The sequence below is a fragment of the Staurois parvus genome, unplaced genomic scaffold (assembly GCF_062004578.1).
Source record: "Staurois parvus isolate SC_StPar_1 unplaced genomic scaffold, SC_StPar_1.0 ptg000178l, whole genome shotgun sequence".
NCBI lineage: Eukaryota > Metazoa > Chordata > Amphibia > Anura > Ranidae > Staurois > Staurois parvus.
This window is the reverse complement of record NW_028317974.1, coordinates 1,747,463-1,763,764: the sequence shown is the minus strand read 5'-3', so window position 1 is coordinate 1,763,764 and position 16,302 is coordinate 1,747,463. Positions and strand designations below refer to the sequence as shown.

At 48.6% G+C, this 16,302-nt stretch overlaps 1 protein-coding gene across 6 annotated transcripts in view; it reads right to left on the bottom strand.

Annotated features, from left to right (window-relative positions):
• The window catches only part of SYK (spleen associated tyrosine kinase), a 189,887-nt gene that overhangs the window by 88,542 nt on the left and 85,043 nt on the right, over nt 1–16,302 (bottom strand). For all 6 annotated transcript variants that reach the window (XM_089677147.1, XM_089677146.1, XM_089677143.1 and 3 more), the window contains one exon: nt 11,758–11,918. In XM_089677147.1, coding sequence (XP_089533273.1) covers nt 11,758–11,918 — 161 coding nt within the window. The remainder of the gene's footprint in view (nt 1–11,757; nt 11,919–16,302) is intronic.

The window sequence follows — 16,302 nt, the reverse complement described above, 5'->3', positions numbered from 1 at the left end:
CAAGGTGGACAGCCAAAAGTCATCCCTCTGTCTGATGGTTATTATTCGGCTGTCGCTACGCAAGCAACCGAGCATGCTATGGGCCATTTGTGCCAAGGAATGCGAGGGACTCCCTGCCTCCATCTCCACAGCATACTGCCACGGTGCATCTGGGTCCTCTGTCTCCTCCTCCTCCTCTACCAGATGCTCCTGCTCCTCCACTCCTGTCCGCTGAGTGGAAAAACCACCCATTTCACTCAATAATTCCTGAGCACCAATGTCCTCCTCTACCTCCTCCTCTTCTTCCTGTCCTGCCCCCACAGGGGTCATGTGGCGTTGAGATCTGTGCGCCACGTCTACCGCACCCTGACCAGCCATTGTTAACAGCATTTGTTCCAGGACGTGCAACAGAGGAATGACGTCGTTCATCCCATAGTCCTGCCGACTCACGAATAGCGTGGCCTCCTCAAAGGGTCTGAGCAAGCGGCAGGTGTCACGCATGAGCTGCCAATGGCTGACATCTAAGTTACACAGGGGAGTACCTTTATCCGCTTGTAACATCAGGAAATCGGTGATGGCCTTTCGCTGTTCGTAAAGGCGGTCTAACATATGTAGGGTTGAATTCCACCTTGTTGCAATGTCACAGCATGAGGAGTCGGTACGGGGGCCCATGGCAGATTACGGGCCTGGCAGCAGCAATGGGAGGCCCGTAATCTGCCAGCACCCTATGACAAAATGGAACACACCAGCAATGTGAGGAGACCTGAAAGTGGCACATAGCAGAGTGTGGCGATGGAGACAGCAGCAATGGGAGGCCGTACAGGGACCCATGACAGATTACGGGCCTGGCAGCAGCATGAGGAGGCGGTACAGGGGCCCATGACAGATTACGGGCCTGGCAGCAGCAATGGGAGGCCCGTAATCTGCCAGCACCCTATGACAAAATGGAACACACCAGCAGTGTGAGGAGACCTGAAAGTGGCACATGGCAGAGTGTGGCGATGGAGACAGCAGCAATGGGAGGCCGTACAGGGACCCATGACAGATTACGGGCCTGGCAGCAGCATGAGGAGGCGGTACAGGGGCCCATGGCAGATTACGGGCCTGGCAGCAGCAATGGGAGGCCCGTAATCTGCCAGCACCCTATGACAAAATGGAACCCACCAGCAGTGTGAAGAGACCTGAAAGTGGCACATGGCAGAGTGTGGCGATGGAGACAGCAGCAATGGGAGGCCGTACAGGGACCCATGAGAGACTCTGGACCTAGCAGCAGCATGAGGAGGCAGTACAGGGGCCCATGGCAGATTACGGGCCTGGCAGCAGCAATGGGAGGCCCGTAATCTGCCAGCACCCTATGACAAAATGGAACACACCAGCAGTGTGAGGAGACCTGAAAATGGCACATGGCAGAGTGTGGCGATGGAGACAGCAGCAATGGGAGGCCGTACAGGGACCCATGACAGATTACGGGCCTGGCAGCAGCATGAGGAGGCGGTACAGGGGCCCATGGCAGATTACGGGCCTGGCAGCAGCAATGGGAGGCCCGTAATCTGCCAGCACCCTATGACAAAATGGAACCCACCAGCAGTGTGAGGAGACCTGAAAGTGGCACATGGCAGAGTGTGGCGATGGAGACAGCAGCAATGGGAGGCCGTACAGGGACCCATGAGAGACTCTGGACCTGGCAGCAGCATGAGGAGGCGGTACGGGGGCCCATGACAGATTACGGGCCTGGCAGCAGCAATGGGAGGCCCGTAATCTGCCAGCACCCTATGACAAAATGGAACCCACCAGCAGTGTGAGGAGACCTGAAAGTGGCACATGGCAGAGTGTGGCGATGGAGACAGCAGCAATGGGAGGCCGTACAGGGACCCATAACAGATTACGGGCCTGGCAGCAGCATGAGGAGGCGGTACAGGGGCCCATGGCAGATTACGGGCCTGGCAGCAGCAATGGGAGGCCCGTAATCTGCCAGCACCCTATGACAAAATGGAACACACCAGCAGTGTGAGGAGACCTGAAAGTGGCACATGGCAGAGTGTGGCGATGGAGACAGCAGCAATGGGAGGCCGTACAGGGACCCATGAGAGACTCTGGACATGGCAGCAGCATGAGGAGGCGGTACGGGGGCCCATGGCAGATTACGGGCCTGGCAGCAGCAATGGGAGGCCCGTAATCTGCCAGCACCCTATGACAAAATGGAACCCACCAGCAGTGTGAGGAGACCTGAAAGTGGCACATGGCAGAGTGTGGCGATGGAGACAGCAGCAATGGGAGGCCGTACAGGGACCCATGACAGATTACGGGCCTGGCAGCAGCATGAGGAGGCGGTACAGGGGCCCATGGCAGATTACGGGCCTGGCAGCAGCAATGGGAGGCCCGTAATCTGCCAGCACCCTATGACAAAATGGAACCCACCAGCAGTGTGAGGAGACCTGAAAGTGGCACATGGCAGAGTGTGGCGATGGAGACAGCAGCAATGGGAGGCCGTACAGGGACCCATTAGAGACTCTGGACCTGGCAGCAGCATGAGGAGGCGGTACGGGGGCCCATGACAGATTACGGGCCTGGCAGCAGCAATGGGAGGCCCGTAATCTGCCAGCACCCTATGACAAAATGGAACCCACCAGCAGTGTGAGGAGACCTGAAAGTGGCACATGGCAGAGTGTGGCGATGGAGACAGCAGCAATGGGAGGCCGTACAGGGACCCATGACAGATTACGGGCCTGGCAGCAGCATGAGGAGGCGGTACAGGGGCCCATGGCAGATTACGGGCCTGGCAGCAGCAATGGGAGGCCCGTAATCTGCCAGCACCCTATGACAAAATGGAACCCACCAGCAGTGTGAGGAGACCTGAAAGTGGCACATGGCAGAGTGTGGCGATGGAGACAGAAGCAATGGGAGACCGTACAGGGACCCATGAGAGACTCTGGACCTGGCAGCAGCATGAGGAGGCGGTACGGGGGCCCATGACAGATTACGGGCCTGGCAGCAGCAATGGGAGGCCCGTAATCTGCCAGCACCCTATGACAAAATGGAACCCACCAGCAGTGTGAGGAGACCTGAAAGTGGCACATGGCAGAGTGTGGCGATGGAGACAGCAGCAATGGGAGGCCGTACAGGGACCCATGAGAGACTCTGGACCTGGCAGCAGCATGAGGAGGCGGTACGGGGGCCCATGGCAGATTACGGGCCTGGCAGCAGCAATGGGAGGCCCGTAATCTGCCAGCACCCTATGACAAAATGGAACACACCAGCAGTGTGAGGAGACCTGAAAGTGGCACATGGCAGAGTGTGGCGATGGAGACAGCAGCAATGGGAGGCCGTACAGGGACCCATGACAGATTACGGGCCTGGCAGCAGCATGAGGAGAAGGTACAGGGGCCCTTGGCAGATTACGGGCCTGGCAGCAGCAATGGGAGGCCCGTAATCTGCCAGCACCCTATGACAAAATGGAACCCACCAGCAGTGTGAGGAGACCTGAAAGTGGCACATGGCAGAGTGTGGCGATGGAGACAGCAGCAATGGGAGGCCGTACAGGGACCCATGACAGATTACGGGCCTGGCAGCAGCATGAGGAAGCGGTACAGGGGCCCATGGCAGATTACGGGCCTGGCAGCAGCAATGGGAGGCCCGTAATCTGCCAGCACCCTATGACAAAATGGAACCCACCAGCAGTGTGAGGAGACTTGAAAGCGGCACATGGCAGAGTTAACATGTTTGGGGCATGATTCATGGCGGATTTAGTCAGTTGTGTCAGGAACTGGTGGTTTGAAATCCAGACTAATCCACGCCTGATTCATTTTCACAAACGTGAGTCTCTCCACACTTTGGGTGGACAGTCGTGTCCTCCGCGGAGTTACAATACCTGCTGCCGCACTAAACACGCGCTCCGATGCCACGCTACTGGCCGGGCATGACAGCCTTTCAAGGGCAAATTCAGCTAGTTGGGGCCAAAGGTCAAGTTTCGTTGCCCAGTAGTCAAGGGGATTGTCTACCTCGGTTGGCAGGGTGCTGTCCAAGTAGGCCCGAGCCTGTTGTTTGAGGTCCTGCTCCAGGTCCACCTGATGCTGCTGCTGCTGCGGCTGGTTAGTAGTTTCCTCACTGCGCTGGTGAAGAAAGCTACTCATCATCGACTGCAGACTGAGGCAGCTGCTGCTGGTGGAGCAGCCACTGCTCCTACCACCCCACTCCTCCCCTGCTGCCATGGCAGCGGAACGCGAGCGCACCGGGCCCACAGTGTCTGAGGATGGACGTTGGCGCAGAAAGGCAGAGACCAACTGACTACATAGGTGGTTTTTATAGTACGTTATTTTGGCCTCCCTCTCAGCAGGTGTGAAAAAGGCCACCATTTTTGAACGGTAGCGAGGGTCCAACAAGGTGGACAGCCAAAAGTCATCCCTCTGTCTGATGGTTATTATTCGGCTGTCGCTACGCAAGCAACCGAGCATGCTATGGGCCATTTGTGCCAAGGAATGCGAGGGACTCCCTGCCTCCATCTCCACAGCATACTGCCACGGTGCATCTGGGTCCTCTGTCTCCTCCTCCTCCTCTACCAGATGCTCCTGCTCCTCCACTCCTGTCCGCTGAGTGGAAAAACCACCCATTTCACTCAATAATTCCTGAGCACCAATGTCCTCCTCTACCTCCTCCTCTTCTTCCTGTCCTGCCCCCACAGGGGTCATGTGGCGTTGAGATCTGTGCGCCACGTCTACCGCACCCTGACCAGCCATTGTTAACAGCATTTGTTCCAGGACGTGCAACAGAGGAATGACGTCGTTCATCCCATAGTCCTGCCGACTCACGAATAGCGTGGCCTCCTCAAAGGGTCTGAGCAAGCGGCAGGTGTCACGCATGAGCTGCCAATGGCTGACATCTAAGTTACACAGGGGAGTACCTTTATCCGCTTGTAACATCAGGAAATCGGTGATGGCCTTTTGCTGTTCGTAAAGGCGGTCTAACATATGTAGGGTTGAATTCCACCTTGTTGCAACGTCACAGCATGAGGAGTCGGTACGGGGGCCCATGGCAGATTACGGGCCTGGCAGCAGCAATGGGAGGCCCATAATCTGCCAGCACCCTATGACAAAATGGAACACACCAGCAGTGTGAGGAGACCTGAAAGTGGCACATGGCAGAGTGTGGCGATGGAGACAGCAGCAATGGGAGGCTGTACAGGGACCCATGACAGATTACGGGCCTGGCAGCAGCATGAGGAGGCGGTACAGGGGCCCATGACAGATTACGGGCCTGGCAGCAGCAATGGGAGGCCCGTAATCTGCCAGCACCCTATGACAAAATGGAACACACCAGCAGTGTTAGGAGACCTGAAAGTGGCACATGGCAGAGTGTGGCGATGGAGACAGCAGCAATGGGAGGCCGTACAGGGACCCATGACAGATTACGGGCCTGGCAGCAGCATGAGGAGGCGGTACAGGGGCCCATGGCAGATTACGGGCCTGGCAGCAGCAATGGGAGGCCCGTAATCTGCCAGCACCCTATGACAAAATGGAACCCACCAGCAGTGTGAGGAGACCTGAAAGTGGCACATGGCAGAATGTGGCGATGGAGACAGCAGCAATGGGAGGCCGTACAGGGAACCATGACAGATTACGGACCTGGCAGCAGCATGAGGAGGCGGTACAGGGGCCCATGGCAGATTACGGGCCTGGCAGCAGCAATGGGAGGCCCATAATCTGCCAGCACCCTATGACAAAATGGAACACACCAGCAGTGTGAGGAGACCTGAAAGTGGCACATGGCAGAGTGTGGCGATGGAGACAGCAGCAATGGGAGGCCGTACAGGGACCCATGAGAGACTCTGGACCTGGCAGCAGCATGAGGAGGCGGTACAGGGGCCCATGGCAGATTACAGGCCTGGCAGCAGCAATGGGAGGCCCGTAATCTGCCAGCACCCTATGACAAAATGGAACACACCAGCAGTGTGAGGAGACCTGAAAGTGGCACATGGCAGAGTGTGGCGATGGAGACAGCAGCAATGGGAGGCCGTACAGGGACCCATGAGAGACTCTGGACCTGGCAGCAGCATGAGGAGGCGGTACGGGGGCCCATGGCAGATTATGGGCCTGGCAGCAGCAATGGGAGGCCCGTAATCTGCCAGCACCCTATGACAAAATGGAACACACCAGCAGTGTGAGGAGACCTGAAAGTGGCACATGGCAGAGTGTGGCGTTGGAGACAGCAGCAATGGGAGGCCGTACAGGGACCATGAGAGACTTTGGACCTGGCAGCAGCATGAGGAGGCGGTACAGGGGCCCATGGCAGATTACGGGCCTGGCAGCAGCAATGGGAGGCCCGTAATCTGCCAGCACCCTATGACAAAATGGAACCCACCAGCAGTGTGAGGAGACCTGAAAGTGGCACATGGCAGAGTGTGGCGATGGAGACAGCAGCAATGGGAGGCCGTACAGGGACCCATGACACACTCTGGACCTGGCAGCAGCATGAGGAGGCGGTACAGGGGCCCATGACAGATTACGGGCCTGGCAGCAGCAATGGGAGGCCCGTAATCTGCCAGCACCCTATGACAAAATGGAACCCACCAGCAGTGTGAGGAGACCTGTGATGGAGACATGGGCCCCCTGGCCACGCTTGACTTTCTGGCCACATAGTCGACATACGGCTACGTTTACTTCCTCGGGCGGCTTGACGAAAAATTGCCACACCGCCGAGTAGGAAACTTTGCCCCCGCTACTCCTCACTGGCTGACTGCTACTTCCTCCGTGCACACCGGCACCACTACTGGCCATGGTGGTAGGCTGCAGTGGAGCTGGTGCTGTACTCCGTGGCCGTTTGCCTCCACTGACACTGCTGCGACCCTGCTGCCTCCTGGGCAACCCACCGACTGTTTTGCTCGCTGCCAAGCTGGCACCCTCTTCTCCTGATGATGCGGAAGCAATAGCCTGATGACGACGAGGCTGCCAAGTGCGATCAGCCTCATCATCATCAATTAGGGTCTCCGCCTCACTACTAGCCCCCTCGGCTGCGTGTGGGTCAGGAGACAGACCTGTCTCTAGACCGGCTACTGAGCCACTCTCCTCGCCAGTACTTCTTCGCCTGGCTGCTGAAGAGGCGGATGTCTCCCCCCGTTCCTGACCGCCCTCTGTTAGCTCTTCCTCACTGTACAGTGGGGCTGAGCCCACAGCATGCGATACTTCGCTTGGTGAGGGAACACCAAAGGACAGGGGCAGGTCGAGGACACGTGATTTCAGTGGGCTTGCTCCCGGGCCATGCCAACTAACGGTTGTGTCTGACGTACCCACCGACCGTTGGCTGTAGGTGTCAGAGGTGACCTGGGAAGAGGAAGACGACCGAGCCAACCAATCGATGACGGCAGGGTTGTCGGTGGAGACACGACCGCTGGATGACACCGGGAGCACTGGCCTCTGGCTGCGACTAGTGCTGCCTCGACCCCTTCCTCTGCTGCCACGTCTGCTCACTCCTAAAACATTGCCTCCTCTGCCACTCCTCTGCGTGTTGTCTGACATACTCTTTAATTCAACGATTCTGTGTCCCTGAGTAACAATTCTGTGTCCCTGAGTAACAATTCTGTGTCTGTCCCTGAGTAACAATTCTGTGTCCCTGAGTAACAATTCTGTGTCCCTGAGTAACAATTCTGTGTCCCTCAGTAACAATTCTGTGTCCCTCAGTAACAATTCTGTGTCTGTCCCTGAGTAACAATTCTGTGTCCCTGAGTAACAATTCTGTGTCCCTCAGTAACAATTCTGTGTCCCTCAGTAACAATTCTGTGTCCCTCAGTAACAATTCTGTGTCTGTCCCTGAGTAACAATTCTGTGTCCCTGAGTAACAATTCTGTGTCCCTCAGTAACAATTCTGTGTTCCTGAGTAACAATTCTGTGTCCCTGAGTAACAATTCTGTGTCCCTCAGTAACAATTCTGTGTCCCTCAGTAACAGTTCTGTGTCTGTTCCTGAGTAACAATTCTGTGTCCCTGAGTAACAATTCTGTGTCCCTCAGTAACAATTCTGTGTCCCTGAGTAACAATTCTGTGTCCCTGAGAAACAATTCTGTGTCCCTCAGTAACAATTCTGTGTCCCTCAGTAACAATTCTGTGTCCCTCAGTAACAATTCTGTGTCTGTCCCTGAGTAACAATTCTGTGTCCCTCAGTAACAATTCTGTGTCCCTCAGTAACAATTCTGTGTCCCTGAGTAACAATTCTGTGTCCCTCAGTAACAATTCTGTGTCCCTCAGTAACAATTCTGTGTACCTCAGTAACAATTCTGTGTCTGTCCCTGAGTAACAATTCATTGTCCCTGAGTAACAATTCTGTGTCCCTGAGTAACAATTCTGTGTCCCTCAGTAACAATTCTGTGTCCCTCAGTAACAATTTTGTGTCTGTCCCTGAGTAACAATTCTGTGTCCCTCAGTAACAATTCTGTGTCCCTCAGTAACAATTCTGTGTCTGTCCCTGAGTAACAATTCTGTGTCCCTGAGTAACAATTCTGTGTCCCTCAGTAACAATTCTGTGTCCCTCAGTAACAATTCTGTGTCTGTCCCTCAGTAACAATTCTGTGTCTGTCCCTCAGTAACAATTCTGTGTCTGTCCCTGAGTAACAATTCTGTGTCCCTGAGTAACAATTCTGTGTCCCTGAGTAACAATTCTGTGTCCCTCAGTAACAATTCTGTGTCTGTATCTGAGTAACAATTCTGTGTCCCTCAGTAAAAATTCTGTGTCCCTCAGTAACAATTCTGTGTCTGTCCCTGAGTAACAATTCTGTGTCCCTCAGTAACAATTCTGTGTCCCTCAGTAAGAATTCTGTGTCCCTCAGTAACAATTCTGTGTCTGTCCCTGAGTAACAATTCATTGTCCCTGAGTAACAATTCTGTGTCCCTCAGTAACAATTCTGTGTCCCTGAGTAACAATTCTGTGTCTGTCCCTGAGTAACAATTCTGTGTCCCTCAGTAACAATTCTGTGTCCCTCAGTAACAATTCTGTGTCCCTCAGTAACAATTCTGTGTCTGTCCCTGAGTAACAATTCTGTGTCTGTCCCTGAGTAACAATTCTGTGTCTGTCCCTGAGTAACAATTCTGTGTCCCTAAGTAACGGTTCTGTGTCCCTAAGTAACGGTTCTGTGTCCCTAAGTAACGATTGTGTGTCCCTAAGTAACGGTTCTGTGTCCCTAAGTAACGGTTCTGTGTCCTTAAGTAACGGTTCTGTGTCCCTAAGTAACGGTTCTGTGTCCCTAAGTAACGGTTCTGTGTCCCTAAGTAACGATTCTGTGGCCCTAACTCTGTCCCTCAATACAGACAGGTGGTCTGTCTCTCTTGAATGACTGGAGGCTAATGGAGAATTCTAAAATGGCCGCAATTTATAGCTCGACCATTACACAGTGCTGGCTGGCTGGCTGCTGATTGGCTAATGCGATCACATGTCATGAATGAATGCATTATGGGTCAGTGCGCCTTGTCTGCGCGCCTTCCCAGAGATCCCCGCTCCGTCGCCGCACGTGTCGCCGCCATGTTTGGAAAAATTTTGATTCGCGCATCCAAAGTCTGCTAATCTTCGGATTCGGCGCGAATCGAAATTTTCCTAATATTCGAAACGAATTCCACTTCGCCAAGTTCGATTCGCTCATCTCTAAAAAGAATAAGCAAAAATAACAACCCAAATTCAACATCACCAGTTTGGGAGCTTAGTCCATCTTCTCCTTCTTGATGAAGGCACCATAAATGTTTGTGGTCCATGGTGGCCCCTTTAAGTTATGTGTGCATCCACCATGGTGCTCAGAGAGAGGGAGTCCAGAGCTATTGTAGACATTCCTATTGACTGTGTCAGTGTCCAACCCACATATTAGGGCTCAGTAAACACACCATAGGTATGGGCTCATTCAAGTGCGAGACTTAATGTATTTACAGTACAAAGGGAGTCTGCTGGACGGCCTCTCCTGTGCATCCCTATCCTTATCCCAGTCCTTATAAATTAAATGAAACAAACAAGTAGTCTATGGAAGATCCTATCCCAGTGCCAGTGTCTGCAGGCAGTTGCTAGAGATGTTGGTCAAGTGGGATATTTTTGCTAAGTTTTTTAGGGGGTCTAATTCTCAGAAAGGGCAATAATATGGCAAATGTTCAAGTTGGTATAGAGAGACTTATAGTGCAAACATAGACAGCACCCAATTTTCTGACCCAATAATGCTCACGATGTTGTAAAAACCAACAATGCAGGGTTAGTATACGTCAACTGTAGGTAAACCATCTGTAGGTAACTGAAAATAGGGGAGAACATCCTTGAATCCGCAAAGGGCTTCCAATAGTTACAGATCCATGAAAGGGAGAGGTAAGAGGATAAGCTCTCAACATGCAGGCTGTTTCCTATGTGGGGGCAACAGTGAAGTACTAGATCATGCTAAAGATCATCCTTCTGAGTTACAGCCAAGCTGTGGGGTGCTTGGTAAGGTGCGATGCAGGGGCGGACTGACAACTCATGGGGCCCCTGGGTAATAGGGGATCATGGGGCCCCTGTGTCCATGCCCAAACTCAAAAAAGCCTATGAAAAAGGTACCAGGGGCATCTCATGGGGCCCCCTACTCACCCCGGGCCCTCAGGCAGTGCCCGAGTTTCCAAATGGTCAGTCCGCCCCTGATGCGATGCTTTATTGCAGCTGGTGTCTGTGGAAATATTGAGATGGTTCAAGTGCCCCCTTTTGCTGAGGATCTGGACCAGCCCAGGAATGTGAAGATTGTGGAGAATGGAGTTGTTTAAGGTGGTACTGAATCTACAATAACGTGATTCCCTGATGCTGGCAGCCTCAATAAGTGAATAGTACACAAAAAGGGAATCCTGATCTGTAGGGTATAGAGTGTTGTAGAATCTGCAGGGCTGGTTTCATTTATCTTCTTTTGACAATAGTTGAAGGGGCCAAGTTTGCATTTCTCTTCTTTTGACAATAGTTGAAGGGGCCAAGTTTGCAAAGACATAGTAGTCTAGTCCCTGAAATATGGAAGTTTCTTGGTTAGAAGATGCAATTAGGATGCTCTCCTTCATTTGCTGGTACTTGAATGTGATGATAATATCCCTTTGCACCCAACAGGTCAGGGCTCATTGGATGCATTTGAATTACAAATACTCTACCAGTTCTGAAGATATGAGTTCTTGTAGTAGGGTGGTAGTGGTGACCTGCAGGTCCGGCGAAGTGGCAGGGACGGTAAAGTTGCCTGGTTTATATTAACCCTTGTTAAGTTCCTGAGAGGTGGGGAATGTGATGAAGAAGCATCCAGTATTGGTCACCGTGCACACCTGCCCCCATGCTTCACTTGTTTAAATTGGATTTCACAATGTTTCCCCACTGAAGTGACTAGGGAAATGTGCTAATGCTGTATTTGCAGTGACACAGATTGCTTATTAAGGGTCTTTATTGAAATTCTAGATCACTTCACAGAAGGGAAAAGAAAATATCTATGAATACTACCAATTGTATGACAAGTTCCAGTCTTCTCTGTGATGAACAAAGCTGTAATTCTTACAATATTATTAAATATGCTAGTAGATATTACCTGCATTCATCCTTGAGATGTACGTGGGAATGTGTATACAAAGTCTGGCCAAAAAGATGCTCACTGATGATATGGCTTACTGCCCATCAAAACATACACAGGGTATTGTGTCTACATCACATGATCTATGCATTTAATATCATCCTTGGGTGATAAAGAAAGATGAGAACTCTTTCACAAAACAATTGCTATTATTAATTAGTAAAACTATTCGATATGAATGTAGCACAGAACATTTACTTACAAAAAGGTTCCATTTGTCTTTACTCCATGCAGCAGTAGCTGTTCAGATTCCTCACGTGAGATAGCCCCGTGAAACCAAGGCATTCGTTCATGAGCAGTTGTTGCAATTAGCTTTTCTAGCTGAGGTTTTTGGCTAATAATGGCTAGTTCAAGTGCTTCACCCTATAAGTAAATTAAAAAAAATAAATAAAAAGGTGTTTCTTTCACATATATATATTTTACAAAAGGTATTGCTTATATATATATATATATATATATATATATATATATATATATATATATATATATATATATTTAAATAAGTATAACCCCATAACCTTCTGACATGAAAAAGAAGTAACATTCTCATGCACAAAAATTTTATTTACTTATGTTATTTTGCATTTTTTGCTTAAAGTGTAACTGAAGGCAAAGCCTTTTTTTGTGGATAGAGTGAAGAGGAATTAGAGCCCTTGTCTGTTTTTAATACTACTTGTGCCCTCATTAGAGAGATCCACCCTCTCTGTTTGTCCTGTTTACCATTATCATTGAAAGTGAAAGTAAAAGGAAATTGCAAATTTTGGGTTGACACCAGAACAGTAATAGAGGGGAAATCTTCCATAGAGGACACAAATTTTGATGACACTGGTGACAGGCTGGGATTCCCTCACTTTGAAGGGATTTCCTCTGCTTTCCTGTTTTTGTTTAGGGTACAGGAAGTGAAGTTAAATCTCCCCTATGGGACACAGGTAGCAAAGCAAGAAAAAAAAGGGGATATAATCCTCCCTTGTTCTATCCAAAATTAAATCAACCATTTGACTTTAGCTACACTTTAAGGAAGAACTTTGGTAAACTCTGTTGTCAACCTGACTTTTTTTCAGGATGGACTACAGGCATATATACAGTTGTGCTCAAAAGTTTGCATACCCTGGCAGAAATTGTGAAATTTTGGCATTGATATTGAAAATATGACTGATCATGTCAAAAAATGCTCTTTAATTGAAGGATGATGATCATATGAAGCCATTTATTATCAAATAGTTGTTTGGCTCCTTTTTAAATCATAATGATAACAGAAATCACCCAAATGGCCATGATCAAAAGTTTACATACCCTGGAATGTTTGGGCTTGGTACAGACACATAAGGTGACACACACGGGTTAAAATGCCAATTAGAGGTTAATGTTTCACATCTGTGAATTTTTAAATTGCAATTAGTGTCAGTGTATAAATAGGCAATGAGTTTGTTAGCTCTTACGTGGAAGCACTGACTAGGCTAGATACTGAGCCATGGGGATCAGAAAAGAACTGTCAAAAGTCCTGCATAACAAGTTAATGGAACTTTATGAAGATGGAACAGGACATAAAAAGATGTCCAAGTAAAAAATATAGATTTTGTTTTACATTTCGGTCTGTTTTCATTTATAGCGCCAAAAATACAAAACCCAATGATGATTACATACCACCAAAAAAAAGCTCTATTTGTGTGAAAAAATGTATATAGATTTAATTTCTGTTGCATGATCGCGCAATTGTCAGTTAAAGTAGCACGCTCCATATAGCAAAACATGTCCTGGTCATGAACAGGGGCAAATCTTCTGAAGGGCAAGTGGTTACTATATAAATTAAAAAAAACTGACAATATGGAAAAAAAACATTATTTTTTACTTTCTGCTATAAAGCACATGCAATGAAAAAAATTAAAAAATCAAAGTTCTTCATAAATCTAGGCCAACACGTATTGTGCTACATGTCTATGGTAAAAAAAAATCCCAATAAGTGTGTATTGATTGGTTTGCGTAAAAGTTATAGCGTCTGCAAATTATGTTATTTTTATTTATTAAATTTTTTTATATACTAGTAAGGCTGTGATCTGTAATTTACAGTGAGACTGTGCAGTGCAATCTGACACTGGGTGGGAATCAACTAACTGACACTGACATCTCCAGTGACACTAATACAGTGATCAGTGATAATACTATTCACTGTCACTGTACTAATGACACTAGCTGGGAAAGGGTTAACATCTAGGGGCAATCAAAGGGTAACAGTGTGCCAAACAATGTGTAATGTGTGCTGCTTTTACTACTAGATGTTTTTGTTGTTTCTCAGACACATTGTTGCTCCTGTATACAGAGCCCTGTGTTCTTAGTAAACACAGGGCTCTGTTCTGTCATTCACTAAGCCAATCAACAAGTGCCAACCATAAATCATTGGCTGGGACCTGCTGACCGACTTGTGCTGTAGTGAATGACAGCACAGATTGGGTGGCGTGCACGCTCGCCCATTACCCAGCAGTGCTGGATCATGTAAAAATATGTGATCCAGCACAGTAGGGATACTCTGCCACAGTGAAACTGTGGTAGGTGGTCCGCAAATGGTTACTAAAGGAAGTGATGTAATACTTTTTGTTTCCGCTGTGTGATAAGACACCTAGCTAACAGGAGGGAAGCCTCACTTTCATCATTCACTGCGCTTGCTGCTAGTAATACGGAGTCATGTCAGAGTTTACTGAGCTTCAAAGAGAGCAAATTGTTGGTGCCCACTTAACTGTTGCCTCTGTGACTGAAGTTGCCAATTTATTTGCTGTGTCACGTATTAAAGTATCAAAGGCATGTTTCCAGGAAGTGTGGTAACCATGGTCAACTGACTGAAATAGTAAAAAGGACATAGCACAGGATTGTGACCCAGAATAAGAAAACAACTGCAGCATAAATTGACTGCAGAGCTCAGTCTCAGTCTTCATAACAATTTGGGCCAGGAGAAAGCTCATTGGAGAGGGCCAGGAGATCCACTGTGAAGAGCCTGGTGGACATTGGAAGGAGTCACCCGATGATCCCGTGGCTACGTGAGTAGATGGTCCATGTGCTGGAGAGTCAGTGACTGTATATAGCTTTTGGTCTCCTCAAAACACTCAGGGAGTCCTCTGATTGTTCAGTTCCTCAGTTTTGGGGTATCCCATGCTTCCTCTCCCCATCCAAGTTCTATATTCCAATAAAACTCTAAGAAGACACCCCTATACTGTTCATTTGAGTCAGTGGAAGAGTGAAGAAAAGGCTATGTGCCTGGCTGTAAGTGCTCTAACTGGGGGAATAAGGCTACGTTCACAAGCGGGGGGTACGCTACATGTGGGTTTGTGTTTCTCATTATTCTCTAACTTATCTCTCCTCAATTTGGCCAAGATTTTAGTCTTTGTAGGGGGAAAGAATAGTTAAATATGCCCATAGGAAACAGTCTGTAAGTACATCATCACATGGGGTTACATAAATGTGGAACAATAAAAAAAAAGTTAGGGGGTGGGGAGTTAGCTGTGGTTAAGAGGAAAGTAGAAATAAAATAAGACAGTAAAGGAAAAAAATGAAACAGGAGACGCGAGTGCAGCCACCTCACAGACATTGCTACATGTACAAGTGCTGCAAACTGTTTGACTTTGACATTTGTGTAGCAGCATTTGTTTAATATTTTACACAACTGTTCTTTGCCACTAGAGGTCGCTCTGTTCCTACCAATTTTCCAGCAATGTAAGTTAATGGACTTCAGACTATCACAAAATGGCCACTGCGATTTACCCCTATGGGATAGCTACAGAAATAAGGAAAACGTGCCAACTTGGAGAGTGGATGTGACATTAGACACACTGACGTTATAGCATTGAGAGAAAATATATACAGAAGACAAGGCTGCAGCCTTACAGATCTGACACACAGAGTTCTGATGATAAAAAGCCCAAGAAGCATTCCCTGACCTAGTGGAGTGGGCTGTAATGGAAAAGGGGGTACATATTTCTCATATCATAGGACTGCCCAACAGCTTGTCAAACACACTAAGAAATAGTGGAAGACATACAACCTCTTTAGAATCCTTCTGGAATAGCAAACAGTGAATCCATCTGGGTAAAAAAGGCAGTTGCCTAGAAGTAAACCCTGATGACCCTAACCACTACCAGACAATAGAAAGAGATCTTCTTGAGGTGAACCTTTGATGGACATACTATATCCTCATTAACGTGGAAGGCAGAGACTACTATGGATAAAAAAGGAAGTCTATAGTCTCAAATGGACCTTACCATAATGTAAAAGCAAATAAGGCTCCTTACAAGACAATGCTGATAACTTCTGGTGGAAGTGATGGTCGCAATAGAGGCTACCTTACAAAAAAGGGTAATCTCAAGGAGGTTTTTGTAACACTGAAAAAACTAGATTTAAATCTCATAGTTGGAGTTAAAACCTAACAAGAAGCAACGTGTGGGAGCAAATCAGCAACTGATTAGGAAGTGGATGTTGAAAAAAAACATATAATGCTGCCACCTGACTTTTGAAGATGCTAAGGGCAAAATGTAGTTGTATACTTAACTATTGTGGGAAAAGATTTCCATATTTTTTTTATGGTCAGAATTAAAGAATCTGAAATGCCACTGTCTTTCAGAACTGGGAATTCACTGGCCAAGTCACCAATGCCAGTGATCGTGAAGAAGGGAGAAAGATTAGTCCTAGAGATAACAGATCTGGCTGATGAATGGGTCACTGCATCACACTCTCTGAGGCCAGTCTGGAGCTGTGAGAGTGA